This window comes from Lagopus leucura, unplaced genomic scaffold (assembly GCF_019238085.1).
Source record: "Lagopus leucura isolate 7727_CA_CO unplaced genomic scaffold, USGS_WTPT01 Super-Scaffold_797, whole genome shotgun sequence".
Classification (NCBI taxonomy): Eukaryota; Metazoa; Chordata; class Aves; order Galliformes; family Phasianidae; genus Lagopus; species Lagopus leucura.
In genome coordinates, this window is record NW_024962259.1 from 3,302,137 (window position 1) to 3,317,400 (window position 15,264).

At 43.9% G+C, this 15,264-nt stretch overlaps 3 protein-coding genes across 7 annotated transcripts in view; 1 reads left to right on the forward strand and 2 right to left on the reverse strand.

Moving 5' to 3' along the window:
* Positions 1–8,978, reverse strand: part of STXBP4 (syntaxin binding protein 4) — a 52,714-nt gene extending 43,736 nt beyond the window's left edge. Inside the window, exons 1-5 of one of the 4 annotated variants that reach the window (XM_042865093.1) lie at positions 8,907–8,978; positions 7,728–7,834; positions 1,192–1,265; positions 917–1,012; positions 616–685 (exon numbers count right to left, since the gene is read on the reverse strand). In XM_042865093.1, coding sequence (XP_042721027.1) covers positions 616–685; positions 917–1,012; positions 1,192–1,265; positions 7,728–7,765 — 278 coding nt within the window. In that variant the 5' untranslated portion in view covers positions 7,766–7,834; positions 8,907–8,978. Of the gene's footprint in view, positions 1–615; positions 686–916; positions 1,013–1,191; positions 1,266–3,726; positions 3,883–7,727; positions 7,835–8,002; positions 8,024–8,501; positions 8,583–8,906 lie in introns of those variants that run through there. The other 3 variants (XM_042865092.1, XM_042865094.1, XM_042865091.1) reach the window with 3 other exon arrangements.
* LOC122176475 (cytochrome c oxidase assembly protein COX11, mitochondrial) lies at positions 8,733–11,544 on the forward strand. Its single transcript, XM_042865001.1, has 4 exons — positions 8,733–8,978; positions 9,079–9,234; positions 9,530–9,655; positions 9,975–11,544. Exons 1-4 carry the CDS (start codon positions 8,733–8,735, stop codon positions 10,155–10,157), a joined length of 711 nt encoding a protein of 236 aa, XP_042720935.1. The 3' UTR covers positions 10,158–11,544.
* A 1,084-nt stretch (positions 11,545–12,628) lies between these two features.
* TOM1L1 (target of myb1 like 1 membrane trafficking protein) overlaps positions 12,629–15,264 on the reverse strand; it is a 157,084-nt gene continuing 154,448 nt past the window's right edge. For both annotated transcript variants that reach the window (XM_042865097.1, XM_042865096.1), the window contains 3 exons: positions 15,115–15,202; positions 14,770–14,842; positions 12,629–13,461 (listed from right to left, as the gene is read on the reverse strand). In XM_042865097.1, coding sequence (XP_042721031.1) covers positions 13,395–13,461; positions 14,770–14,842; positions 15,115–15,202 — 228 coding nt within the window. In that variant the 3' untranslated portion in view covers positions 12,629–13,394. The remainder of the gene's footprint in view (positions 13,462–14,769; positions 14,843–15,114; positions 15,203–15,264) is intronic.

Sequence of the window (15,264 nt, forward strand, 5' to 3'; positions counted from 1 at the left end):
CCCTCTGTCTCCCACCCTTTTGTCCCCATCTCTCCTTGGTCGATCCTACTGCCTTCCTGAATCTCCTTGAGAACTGACAGCTCCATCAGCAGAATAGCATTGCTCAGACACTCTGTTGCTCAGGATTTCACCTGGCAGCACATACAGTAGCTTTACTGTGAATTTTAAACGTACATCTGATCTTACTCCAGAACGAGGCTCCACATCGATCTCTGGTGATCCAGCTACAGAAACCATTCTGCCTTTTTTTGAAGCAGCAGCTCTTTAATTGTCCCATTACAGTGACACTCGTTAGCTGCATCATTTACTCTCACCACTATTCCATCAGCACACGGTTATAAAAATATCCTAACAGCTCAGTATCTTACAATGCTATTTACACATACATTCAATGAACAACATTATAAAACAGACATTCTGTCATTACAGAAGCATTTAAATGCCTGTCACTTTTCTACAATGGTTTTGCACAATAAGATTTATCAGATCAGTTCATTGCTAGCTCAATTCCAGTGACCTCAGTGAAGCCATCTTTCATCAGTGGTCAATACGGTCCAAATAATCCCAAGCATATTCCAAGCTCTAATCAACATCTAATTAACAGGACACACGTACCTTTCATTGGTTACTCCAGTTAAGTTTTCTCCATTGACATCCAAAATGAGATCTCCCGCCAGCAAACGGCCTTGCAGTGAAATCAACAGCAATTCATCAATCAACAGGAGAGTGCAGAACATATGATATCATGCTAATAAAACAGGATATGTTCTTTCAATTTAAAGTAAGCTGCAATATCAGGAATCCTGACTACGCCACGCTATTTTAGATATCCTACCTCACACAGTAAAATAAAGAATTGTTTCAACAGCTTTTGCTTCAGAGCAGATTTGCAACAGAAATAAATAAAGTTACTTACTGTCCACAGCAGCGACCCCTCCAGGCAGAATTCTCTTTATGAAGATCCCATAATCTTCTGCTGTTTGCGCCCGGTAACCTCCAATTATTTTAACTCCTGCACAAGAAAAGACACAGGCAAGAAAATGGTTATTCCACCAGTGCCAAACTGATTTACAGCAGAGTCCCTAAAAGGCAGCCAAATTAAACTACTGACTGCAGTGTGAGCTGGAAAAGCTCACAAAGTGCTTTTAGATCTGGTTTCCTCTGAATCAACAGAACATGCAACCTATTTACCTAATCCATTCTGACAGTCAGAAAAAGAGATGCGGTGAACAGCTCGATTGATTCCATGAGGGCCCATGATTGTCCTAGAAAATAAAATAAGAATCATTAAACCCCTCATAAATCAGTGTACATAAAGTGAATACAGAAGAAAGTACAGCGACCGTGTTCGCATCACAAACCCAAAGCAGCTTCTTGGCAATTTCTTATTATTTGATACCTCCAAAGAAAATTCAATCTGTTCATCGAAATCTGAGATGGTAAAATAAAGTACACTTCACTTCCTCTTCTCCCAAAGCATTTCAGGCCAAATTCTGAATCCCATTTCGCTTATAACAAAAGGACTGAAAATCCCACAGCCTGGTCCGGCTTAACAGTTTGGCAAGAAGAACACATTGCAACATCTCAGCTCAGGGAACGAATATTAGAACAGAACCACAACTAAGACAGGGCATACAAAAACATTTCCTAAGATTCCCACCATATCACTGATTTTTCATTAACATAATCTTTTCCCTGCAGCCTCTCATCTTTTCTTCAACGCCATTCCACGTAAAAAAGCAAACCCTGCCTGCTCCCCTGCACACCTCCCACCCAGGCCAGCACTGCAGGATGGCACGTGCAACGAGTGCTCCATGGGCACCTGATAATGCTAAAGAACTAAAGAACTACACCAAGTAAAATCAGATCCCTGAAACCTACATTCACAATCTCATCAGAAATATACAGCCGTGGGAATGCAGAGGGTAAGGACCATAAATCCAGTCATCAGAGATGCTCTGCCCTCCCCCTGTACCATTTTGGGAACAGCCTCACCAGATGCCTCCTAGAAGAAAGCACAAGCACTGTTCAGGTTTTCCTGCTTTGACCTACATTTTGTTCTCTATTAGATAATGAGCAGTGCTTTCTAGAGCATGATGCTGAAGTGAAATGGAACAACTAGAATTCATTAACAGGGGAAAAGAAGATCAAAGTGGAGGACATAGTGACCCAAATCCTCCCGCGCGACCAAATCCAGCACAGGGCTTCAGCTCCAAGCCTGAAACCCCACATTTCTGCGAAACCTGCAGAACATGTCATTAAAATGTGCCATGCCAGAGAAGACGTAGAAACGTAGGAGGCCCAAATGTTGCTAAATTCCAGCACCAGGCAAGAAATTCATGTCCTAAAGAACGTGCCAACCTCTTGCATTTTTGTGCAAGAAAATGAGGTGAGCCTTTTTTTGTTGGGCAAGCACTTAAAAACACAACAATCCGTTCCAGAACCTCAAAATCCCAAGCACTTGAAACATCAGCCTTTGCTTCATAGAGGCTCACCTAAGAGCAGCCCAATAACCATTCTTCCCATCCTTTTCCTATCTTGCCTTCTGTTACCACTGTTCTGTTTCTCATGCACCTGGACTCTTGCTGGCACTCTGCAAAGACCCACAGACTGGCATTCGTTATTCAAAACATATTCTTCTCGGTAACAGAGACCTCAATTACACTGCATTTCCTTAATTTCATCACAGTACTGCTGTGTTGGTCCATCCAAAATACTGCACTTTTTCCTCAACTTCTGAAGCATTAGCGTAGAGCAAATAGTAGCAAACGAAGCTCTCTCAACACGTTCATAGAATATCAACTTCCAGCAGAACTTTCAGAAAAGAGAATCTAAAAACGAGCAAATGTTGAGCTTCAACTTTACACCATTTATTTTTGTGAAGTTTGAAAATAATAGATCTCAGATTTTAAGTCTTTAGTATTTCAAAGGCGGTGGAGCTCGCAGTATACGTGCTATGATCACAGCATATTACCAAATTTAGGCACAGAATACATCATACAAAGCTATGTTTCCAGGAGCAATGCTTGGAAGAGGGATCCAACTCACATGAAATTCATTCTGAGAGGATACAGAGAACGTGAATCAATTGGCAGCAATAACAGAAAACAATTTCTTTGTAGGAAAAGATGCAAATGAAATCATCAATTGAACATTGCTGCTCCGTCCTGTAGAAGTCACTCAGAACACCTGTGAGTGAGCTTCCAGCAGGCAGAGGGAACGGATGAGAGGCAAGAGATGAAATAAACAAGCAGGTGCTGAAAAAGGTGTGCTGTGACTTTGGGACATTGAAATTATGAAAAAAATATTCCAAAGCACTTCAACCAAAGTTGCGGAAGGTTGGCAGACAGCTTTGTGCAGATGTTCCAGTAAGGCACTCAATGAAATCTCTGATACTCTTCTCTATCACTTTGTTACCAGCACATACATGGAAGCCAACAGTTCTGTTTCCTACCTTCTGGAGACTGAGCAGCACACACAGCTCTGAGCCCTGTTCTGAATTCCTCAGAAGTTACCGGTCACTGCCATCTACCAACTACTCGGCTGGACTTGCCAAAGGGTAACAGCAAACAGCAAACCCTCCCAATTAGCCATCACCTGGCACTCCACATCTAAACGTTAACCTCTGACTGCTTATGAAAAGAAGGCAGCAGCTGAAAACAATTACAGCTTGTAAAGGACTGAAGGCTGCTTTCCCCATCTGCAGGCCCGAACGGCTGAGCGTACCAGTACAGCAGGGAGAGACCATCAAAGCGCTCCGGCTCGTCTTCGTCTCCAGGTGAGAGCAAGGACATCCTGCAGCACAGCACAGCAAACCCCCGGCGCACAGCTCAGCTTCCCAGTGCAACTGCACCAAGGTTACGAGCAGGGCAATTTCTGCTCCTAACCAAAAAAAAAATAATCAGACAGAGCCCCAGACGAGTGTCTCTGCCTGCTTAATCTGCTTGAAACCCTCTGCGTCACATGGACTAATTCAGCTAGGGAGGTAATGTTTACTTTTTCTCCTTTGAAACAAGGATTTGTAGCAACTTTAAAGAGACTGATAAATGCAAGGGAGAGAAGTCACTCGCATTTACTAAAGCTGTGATTATGTGAGCTATATTTAGCAGCAGCAACCAAGGGAAATAATTAAACTTATTCACTCGTGTTCTTCCAGTTCTTTATGTGCTCCATACAAACAAGGTCAGCAGCAGCAAGTCCTGACCTCCACAACGCAGCCCATCAGCAAACTGGGTCACCTCCACCCAGCACAAAAGGGAGAACCCACAGAGCAGGCAGTGGGCAGCACTAAACAAAGGCCATCATGCTATTACCTTGCATTCTCTATCACAGCACTGATCCAGGTCATGCTGTAACTGATTTTTAGCCTTTCAATACCCAGCAGTCACAAGTTAAGCAGAACTTGATGTGCGTTCAGTAGGAATGGATGCTGACATGTTTTAGTCAAGGCAAGCAGAACTGGTGTAAGAGATGATCTCATTTTGTTAGTATATCCTCTGATGGCTTTTATGGCATGAGGAGGTGCAAAGCAGGTAAGATTCTGCACCTCACGTTCTCCTACAAAAGCAATCTGTGAACAAGCTGTGACCCTGAGGCTTTAAAAAAAAAACAACAAAGACTTTTCACTTGTCACCCAATGCTCAGAACTGCCCTTCTTAATCCAAATGAGTCTCAAAAATTGCCCCCCAATTTCCACGTCCACTTCCAGGAATGCTTTGTCACGGAGCTATCAGAAGAGCCTCACAGCCCTGCAGTGCCTGCTTGTCTCAACAAACCCAACAGTACAGCAGAATACCAAACAGAACTGTTCTCTGTTGCTACTTGAGAATAATCCTTTCAGAAAAGACAAAATACACCACAGTTTGCAGAGCTTAGACTCACTCCTGCTACAAGGCTCAGCCCTTGCACTGATTTTCAGAAGTTCTGAGATTCCCAGATCAGTTTGATTACTGACTATTTTCCATATTTGCATCACAGTGCACTTCTATAATCCCCCACTTCCTAAAATACCTTGGCAATATTGCAACCTAAAATGAAAAGCAAACATTGTGTGTTGGATGAAGGCTTTACAACAAATCCTCCCTGCAGCAGGGTGTCACCTTGCCATGAGACAGCATCTGTCAGCGTCTGAAGCTGCACAGTGGGACAGCTTGGCTATGCAAGGAATGCATATGCTGAGCCCAAGTGCTTTTTTTTTGTTAGTTACAGCAACTGTGGCTTTATGAGCACGTGGGCATTCCAGGAAAACAACCCTTTTGCTTACAAGCATGTATTTATTACGTGGTGATCAACAACTTTGAGATCAGCCCTCAGACTGCACTCCCAGTACACAAGACAGAAAGCTGAAGGCTGAAAGCCAAAGTGACCCACAGCAGACAAGCCTAAGGATGGAAGCAGAAATACGAACGCCGCCTTCCCAACTCCCACAAAGCAAAGGACTCCCACCAGCCTCGTTCAGATTGCTCACACACATTCAGTGACAAAAACGTGTGCTCTGTAATCCTTTCTACTCAGTTTAACTCTGCTACTGTTACTGGCATTAGTCCAAAAGAGGAAAAATCACTTATTTTCAGCACTGTATCAATTGGATTTGCTCCAGGCAAGGTTACAGATGACAGCAAATAAAATACCCACTGCCTTCCTACAACTATTTTTTCAGTGTTCTTAACAGTGCAGTTCAGTTTGTGTATCACTACACGGAGCATTTGTCAAAACAAATCACTCAGACCAACACAGCGTGCTCACAGCATCGTGCTTTCTGCAGCACCAACACACACCTTTAAAAATAGTTTCAAAGCTACGCATTTCCATTATTAAAAAGACTAATCCTTATTAAACCAGGCACAATAAACTCCCCAACAACACGTACAGATGCAAAGTAGCATCACCTCCTTATTGGTCCCAACTATTTTTATTAGTGTGGTGATCAACAACGCATCCCTTGTTCAAATACTTGCTCCTCCACTCCTTCCTCAAGAGAAAACCCTGCAGTTCAGCTTCCTGAGCTCCTCCCCAAGCCTCTACCCCTCTTCACTTTAAAATCCTCCTGCTGTGCTGCTCCTACAGTTCCTACAGAGTCAATTGCAAAACTGGGATCGCTTCTGGTGCCAGCTCTCTGCCTTTCAGAAGGTGCTCTGTGCAATATGAATTCCCTTTTACTTGCAGAAAGAGCTAGGGACACTGTTGACACCTGCAAAGCTACTCCTGCTAAGTGCAGGTCAGACTGAACTGTGGTGGGAGATGAGGCACAGCTGTGCAGCAGGCAGACAGGCTCCATTCCTCACAGCCAAACCATCCCCATGTGGCAGTGTTTTAAATTATGACTCAGCTTTCCCCAAAGAAATTCTGTAATGCTTTAGCAACCAAAATGGATTACAGGATAATTTAGCAGATGATAAAAAGACCTGTATCATCTCTGATAGCACGATTCACAAGATCTTTTACAAATTAAAAAGAGCTTTATGAAAACCTCATTTAAGCAAATGACGCCAACAGAACCTTTTTAGGTTTGCTAACCCTAAAAGGTGAAAATTCACTGTGACCCCAGGGACCCGGCCAAGAGAACACTTTATCACACAGTGTAAGCAAACTCTTTTTTCTCATCTATCTCAAAGCATTAATTATTCAAAACTGTATTTTGTTGATTAGATCTTACACATTAAAAGAAAACATATAATTACGTGCTGATTAGTAAACACAGAGGAAAAAAAAGTTGGAGCAACAAACAGTGTAATTGTGGAGAAGCAGGAATGGTTTGAGGGTAACCCCTGCATACAGCAGGAATGTATTTAAGTTTAGGTAAACCTCAATTAACATTTAATCAGCTGCATTCTTGAAACTCTCTATGCTGATACTGTCTCCCAGAGTTTAAAACTAGTATAGAGAATGACAGTCTGGCACCACAGTGTGGCTCAAGTACGGTTATAGCACAGACTTCATATTTGTTTCTTACCTGAAAAACTGCTTTAGGAAGTCAGTGACCCATTAACCATTTATATGAAACACTTCACACAGCAACATGTAACTATTTAAAGATATATGTTTGCATTACACGCCCCATCACCCTTTATTTCCATTTGCCTCTTCAGACCTCAGTAAAAGGTTAACTCTTTTTAATACCTTATGCTGGCTTTTTTCTGTCTGCACGATTTAACCAAGTTACTCACAAAATGACGTAATTAAGCTATGCTAAATCACTTAATGAGGCTTCTCAGCACCACAAGCTAGATCCTATTGCACAAACACAGCAAACATGATACAGCCCAGCATGAGCTGCCTGCTTTTAATTACAGATTCGATGATGCTGTTGGCATGGTTACCGAGCAGTTTATGACATTAAAATAATTCTTACTATTCTGAAAATATGATGATTGTACCAAATGCGTTCAGCTATGCCATGTAGTTAGGGTATATGCACAAGGAACCTGTTTGCTACACAGCTCACAAGTACGTGCCCATAGTCTTGGGACCATTAAGGAATTTTTCCATGGGGTTTTATCTGTGGAGATGCAGCTCAAATTAAGTGCTGGGAAACCTGATGAGAAGCAGAGGAGCTCTCCTCCCTTTCTTTGTAAACTCATGGCTGTTGGTGTCATTGTCTGTAAGTAGTTGTTTCACATTGTTTCAGTATCAAAGTTACTTTTAATGCATCATCAAAACATGTTTCTACGTAGACAACTGCAAGAACTTTCATGTTAAAATCCCATAACTGGTGTAAAAGTACTTACGTTTCATTGGAAACTGCTGGAGGCTCTGTTTCGGGCATCTTCTATTTCAGTAGAAGCTCAAAATGAAGAATTCTGAGATAAGAGGCTCATATTTCAAGCAGTAACGGCTGTGAAAACAGGAAAGAAAAGAAAGCTGTTTTAAATTCACACGGCTATGTTTCCTTTCATGCATGCCAACCATTCCATCACTGCCCCACACCAGGGTCAGATAGGGAAAAGAAACAGCGATAAACCAAGCCTTGCAGCGTCAAAAAAAAGCAGATAACACTTAGGACCTGACTGCACGCTGTACTGAAGCGTCCGACATCCTCATTAATCCTTCATCTACAGCACAGGGAGAAGCGAACCTATGCCTAAAACCTTTGAAAAACCGAATGAAGCCACTGAGATTAAAACAGCTGCGAGCAACGCGATGCTAAACGGGCTCAGCTGCAGCCATCCGGGAGAGCAGGGCTGGAAACCAGCCGCTATCAGCGCTCAGCGCAGCTCGCGGACCGCAGGTGCGGCGGAGCTGCGGGCTGCAGCGGTGCGGCACAGCCCGCACTGGAACGGAGCCCCGCACGGAGAAGCGAAGCGGTCCCTGACGATAAGGCTGCGATGAACCGGTGCGCTCAGTGCCCGCGCAGCCCCGCACGGCGCAGAGCCGCTCCGTGCCCGCAGCGCCGCGCCCCGCTGCCCCCGTGCTGCCGGGAGCCGCCGTAACGCGCACACAGCCGACCCGGTGCGCGGCCCCCGGAGACAAAGAGCTCCGACCCCAACGGCCGCGATAGTTACCTCGGTACGCGGACGCCGCCCGAGCGGCGCGTCGGGACACGGGAAAGCGACGACGCGAACCCCGCGCGCCTCAGCGGGGCGGCGCCCACGGCCCCGCGCGCCGCTCCCGCCCTCAGCCGGTCCGCCCCGGGAGGGCGGCGCACGCGGCGCTGAGGCGGGCCGTGGGGAGGCGCGTCTCGAGCCGTTCCCGCCTCCTCTCGCGAGAGCCGAGCGGCGCCCCGTGCCGGCAACATGGGGCTGCGGTTGCCCCTGTGCGCGGGCGCCCTGCGGGCTCTGGCGCCGGGCAGGACCGCGCTCCGGCCGTGCCGCGACAGCTGGGCGGCCCGCGGGCTGCGGAGCTCCAACCCGTTCACCCGCCGGCAGGAGGAGGAATGGCGGCGGCGGAACCGGACGGCGCTGACTTACATCGCGGCGGCCGCCGTGGGCATGGTGGGGATGTCGTACGCGGCCGTGCCGCTGTACCGCCTTTACTGCCAGGTAGCCCCGCGCGCCCCTGGCATTACCCCGCCATCCCCCGCCCGTCCCCGCGGCGCTCCGGGCGGCGCCGAGCGCGGCCTTTCTGCCTCTGTGTCCGCAGGCGACGGGGCTGGGCGGAACCACGGGCGCGGGGCGCGGCGCGGAGCGGCTGGAGAAAATGCGGCCCGTGCGGCAGCGCCCGCTGAAGGTGACGTTCAACGCGGACGTGCACGCCGGACTGCAGTGGAACTTCCGGCCCCAGCAGAGCGAGATCTACGTGAGTTGCGCCGGGTTTGCCCTGCCTGGGGCCGCCCCGGCTCGGGCTCCCAGCCCTGCAGGACGCGCAGCTGCCGCAGCCGCGGGGTTTGCCTGGCACGGCTCACCGCTCCGTTTGGGCACCGATAGGGATTGCTGCGCGGTGCCCTCATGCAGCCCTGCGCTCACAGCTCCGTGTGCTCACCGTGCGGGTGAGATGCAGAGGGCACACATACACCGACACAGCTTAATTCACAATGGGGCAGGTTGTCCCAAAGCAACACATTGACAAAGTTACAAAAAAAGTTCTCCTGCAGGTCGTACCTGGAGAGACAGCGCTGGCGTTCTATAAAGCAAAAAATCCTACAGACAAACCAATAATTGGGATCTCTACCTACAACGTAGTGCCCTTTGAAGCGGGACAGTACTTCAACAAGATACAAGTGAGTGAGCACGGATATGAATCGTTATTTGTAAATTATTTCTTCTAATTTCAATCCTGGGTATCATTCTAAATATGCCAACATGTTAAGAAAATACCTTAATTCCTCATTTTTAGCCTTACCCTCTTCATAAAAAGCATTAAAGAGGTTCCCAGTTCCCTGGCATTTGGTACAACTGTTGTCCTCTCGCTCATACAGTTGTTCCTTCCCCAGGCTACAGGGATGTACAGGGAATGAGAGTTAAAAGATGAAATGTTCCCATACTTTTGCAGAGAAAGTTCACAGTTTTTGTCTCATTTTTTTTTCCTTCCCCCTGTAGTGTTTTTGTTTTGAAGAACAGTGGCTGAATCCTCAAGAGGAAGTGGATATGCCTGTCTTCTTCTACATCGACCCAGAGTTTGCAGAGGACCCCAAAATGGATAAAGTCGATTCGATCACCCTCTCTTACACCTTTTTTGAAGCAAAGGAAGGACAGCACTTACCGCTCCCTGGCTATCAGTAACGGGCAATCCCTACCCCTGCCTTCAGCTCCCTGACTGCTATGACATCATTTTTCTACAAAAAGAAAAGCTGAAGGAGCACTGTGAGACATGACAGAATTATTAAACTACTGTGGGTGCATGCTGGTGTTACGGAAGCATGCGTTTCTTATTTAACCTTGTACAGTTGGAATGTTACCTCTTAGGAGTAGTACTTCATCAGAAGACAGAAGTGATCTCTTTGTGGAGTAGAAAGTTGTCTCAAAGCCATCCTTGTATCAGATGATACATGCTTAATAAATTCCATGAGGCAAATTTTTAAATCTAGGTGTAAATTGAGATATTTAAATTTAGAGGAACAAATCAGTTTATTAAATACCTAACACTGCATTGCTGGCTCTGAAAAATAATTAACTTACCTTTATTCAGTGAAAGGTTTTTACTTCTCAGTAGCAACCTAATCAGTTCACGGACTCTCAAAACTTGACTGTATTGCTTCATAGCCTTCCCACAGCACAGGAAGATGGGATGATTTGAAGATGATGCTCCTTCTTGAATTATTACTGAATCAGTAGTTCATCTGGTAAGAGCAGACTGCTCTAGAATTGTTGTTTGAGTGAGGAACAATAATTTATGGACTGCTTGGAGAAGCATTTGACTTGGAAGGGAAGTAATCTTATTCTTGTGTTTATAAATTTTCTGCATAGCTTCCATGTAGGAAACTCATTTAAAATATCAGCACTGTTACGGATTCCTCTTTCAGTCCTGTGAGGGCTGTACACTGGGCACCTCTATACAGAGAGAAGCTAGACTTGGGTCAGAAAAGTGCTGAAGGGAAAGACAGTACATAGCAACTGCTCTGCATCACAGGCTGAAGTACCACAGAGGCATCTCAAAAACAAAAAGGATGTTGACAAGTCTGCCCAGAAACACACCAGCTGATCAGAGTACATCTGAGTACTCACTGTTTACCACCAGAACACGTAACCCTGTATTTATGTGACTTTTTGTCATTATCTGGGGGGGAAGGGATAATAACACTTTATCATAACCCTGCAAATAAGGACTGAGTTGCAGAGCAAGTTTAAGTGATGTAGGCATTTTCAGACAGAGATTAATCTCAGTTGAGTATCTCATCTACTAGGCCAGTTCTTTCTACCCCTTCAGTGGATGATATCTCAGAAGATAAGACTGATGTTGTTTCTGAAGACTCTAAAAAGGTACTGAGTATATTGTAAGTTGCCTTAGTCTCACTTGTGTTTGCATACAACAATAAGAATGGTGCCCTCTGAAAATATGCAGGTGCTACCTTCAAAATGCATTTTTGTACTGAATACCTCGTGTGTTTAAAAGGATTCTGGATGATGTGTCATGCTTTCACTGTGTATTTATTAAAGTTTAAAACTGCCATTAGTGCTGTGGTATCTCTAATACGCTTTATCCAGCAGAATGTGGATCCCACACAAGTGGAATGTATCTGCATGAAAAGACCAGCAAGCTTTATAATAAATCTGTAATTCCAGTTGTGCTTCAGAAAAAAAAAAAAAAAGTTATCAAGACAAATCTTAGAATCCAGGCTAGGGAAAAATAACAGTAAAATCTTACCTTGGTTTTCTTTACTTCTATATCATTTAGAAAAATGAGCTGATCCTGGAAGTCCTCTCTACACCTTCCTTTGTTCTGGCCATGTGTTTTAGAAGAAAATATCCTCTTGACAAATGCTGCTTCCATAAAGGCTGCCTTCCCCTGAGTTTGAAAGCCCAAGTCTGCACAGATACTGAGCACATCCCAACGATGAAACAAGCTCTGTAACCTCAGTGATTAGCCAGTTCCCTTCACAGTTTCTACCCATCTGTAGTCATTTTCCTTCCTTAAATATTGACAAGTTCAATTAGCAATGGGTTACCCTTGAAATAGGCTATTTAAAACTTAGATTTGGCATGCTAGGGTCTGCATATAACTAGGCTGTAGGAAAAGTCATCCATCTCAAATCTTATTTTCAACTGTCTTAAGCTGCTTTCCACATCACTCTAAAAATGCAAGAAAAATAACAGCAGAGGCTTACCTTTTCACCTTTGCTTACAAGCCCCCCCACCTTCCAACAGATTCTACTGGTTCTACACCCAGCTGCAACCTTGAGAACCAGACACTTGAAACACCACGGATCCACTCAGCTTCTTCCAATACTGTCTGCATTTAGAACATGCGCGTCAGCTACAGAAACTCAGAAGTAATGGGGCTTAACTATTCAGTAAGAATTCGTTTTTATTTGGAATTCTATGCTACAAAAATTCCTTAAGGCTTAAGTGTTCGTGTCACTTAAACAAATAACCATGAGCACTTAAAATGCAGTACTTAAAGATGAAGTTAGCTTATCAGCTATAAACATAAACCACGTTCTCAAATTTTTTTTATCAATTACAAATTCAGAGAACTAGATCTGTAAAGTGCAGATTTTACATTCAGCATTAAAATAGACAAGGCACTTAAACTATTAAGAGATAAAAGCAGCTTTAAATTACTTGATTAAAATAAATGGATAACTAGTGCTCATTTGCATTGTAGATGGATATTTTTCCTTCACCAGAATAAGAAGCTGCAGAGCAGGAACATTGGAAACAACAGTGATCCCTTCCACTGTTTACTAATAACCACAACATGGCAACACACAGCTTTTTTCTGCTCTGTTAATCACAGATGACAGCACTGGATGTCCCAGCTCAGCTTCTTACCAAGACAAAAATCCTATTAATTGGTGGGGTTTTGCAAAGAAAACAAAATCCATATTCAGAATATAAATGTAAGAAAGTGATGACTGTGTATCTTTCATATCTATCAGGAGGCTCAATTTTAGATAAGTCATACATTTCAAGAAATATATATATTTATAGGGAGAGAATTTCACAGACATCAACATGGCCAAAACAGAAATAGGATTATGTAGTATGAAAGAACAGATTAAGGTGGAAGAAAAGCTTTCTTCTATAGCTGTGAGAGTGCTTTTAATTTACTTGGTTTTGATGTCATGTGCTACCTCATACACAGGTGACTTCGAAAATTATATTCTGAAGGCCACAATACTTAAAAAAAATAGCAATCATGTAAGTCACCTGGAACAATACACAGTTGAACATTCAAGACCAATTCTCAAGGTGTGGATCCAAGTACTTGTCCACTTCTCATTGCTCTTTGTTCACATGTTACACGAAGCAGAGCCCAGGAGCAGCACCAGAGTAACTTCTGTGTTCAGATCTCCACCTTCAGCATTCTGAATGCTTTTCAGCTTCTGGCTTCAGCACAGCAGCATCAATTTCTTCATAAATTGCTCTGGCAGAAGAAGAACAGGGCAACTCTTATGTCACAGCTCTGTTTTATTTAGACAAAATGCACCAATTAAGTCCTGGCTGGGAGTTTATGTTGTTTATCTAATATGTACAAGCTGCAGGATGCTCAGCTTTCCACATTAGCAAGGAGCCCATCCTGAGATGTCTGTGATTGTACGCTGACTGAGATCTCTCTGGAAATGGTCGCTTTTGATTAAATAAACATGACTGCAAAATGCAAATGGCCTCCATGCCATGAGATGTGCAATCACTACGCTAGTTCAATAAATAAACGAAACCTTTGTTGAGATCTTTCTACCTCACAGTTTGATGGTTCTTTGAAAGTAAGTTTTGTGCAGATGACTCAAATCTTCTCAATTTACTGTTAAAAGGAGAGTGCTGCCACCTGGTTAGTTTATACTAGTTTTCTGCCTGGTTGGCTGTCTGGAGAGGCCTGGCTTGTACTGGTTGCTTATATTTTAAATTCAGGATTTTCTTGAGATTCAGCAAAACATTAAAATAAGGCTGTTATGAGCAGGAATTACTTCACAGAATCATGGTATGGTTTAATTTAGAAGGGACCTTCAATGATAATCTGATCCAACCCTCTGCCATGGGTAGTGACATCTTTCACTACATCAGCAGCTCAAAGCCCAGTCCAACCTGATTCAAACTCTTCTCATGGTTGAGCAACTTGTTCCAGTGTCTCAGTGTAAGAAATTTCTTCCTTATGTCCAGCCCAAATCTATTCTCATTCTGCTTAAAGCCATTATCCCTCATCCTGTGACAAGACGACCTGGTAAAAACTCATCCACCTTCTTTATGAGATCCTTTATGTACTAGAAGGCCACAATATAGGGTCCCCAAAGCCTCTTCTCCAGGTTAAGCCATCCCAACCCTCAGCCCCTATAGGAGTGGTGTTCCAGCCCTCTCATCGTTTTCATGGCCCTCTACACGTGCAAGTCACTTTGCTCCAGAACTACCTGTGTTGAAACATCAACTGGCTTCCTCCACTACAGCCCAACAGCGTTGTATTCACCTTTTCCTATCACTTAATAGGATTTTATTGGATAGTTTTTGACATAGCACTACTTCACCATTTTTGCAGATGCTGATTACTGGGCACACTACAGGAGCCTATTCCTTAATCAGTTAAGCAAGGAGTAATAAAAAAAAGCAGCTCCAATCCAATTGGTCACTTAGCTCTGCCTAAACAGTATGGTCTGTTTCCTCACTCAGAAGAAAGCCATCTCAGAAGCCCTTTTGCCTTTGGCACCTAAGAGAACTGTAAATTACTTTAAAAGCTACTTACTCTGTAGGAGCCAAAGGATCAAATTCCATTATCTCGTAGTAATGAGGTGTCTGCAACTTGTTCTTCGATGCAGCTGAAGGGTAAATACAGACAGATAAATCCAGATTTAAACATAACTAATAGCACGTTTTATGAATGTTACTTTTTTATTTCTTTCTGAAACAAGCATATTATCTAGTATCCAGTTGCTTTAAATACTAAAATGGGCAGAGAAAACCATGAACTATATGAGTTTTTGTCAGTGTTTGATGCTGCTCTAGTCTTTAACAGGCATTATACAAAGCATTTAAGTGCTAACAAGAAAATAAATCTCCATAAAAGTTAAGTGGTCTGCAGTAATATTACCTGGTGGTGATGGTCCATTTGATGATGTAGTATGTCCAGCCTGTAGATTTACTGGATTCAGAGGCACTGGGCTTAAAAGAGTTGCCAGCTGAAGGAATAAAGCAAAACAATGCACAGATCTGTGAGAAACTGCTGACTTTAGACTCTTGA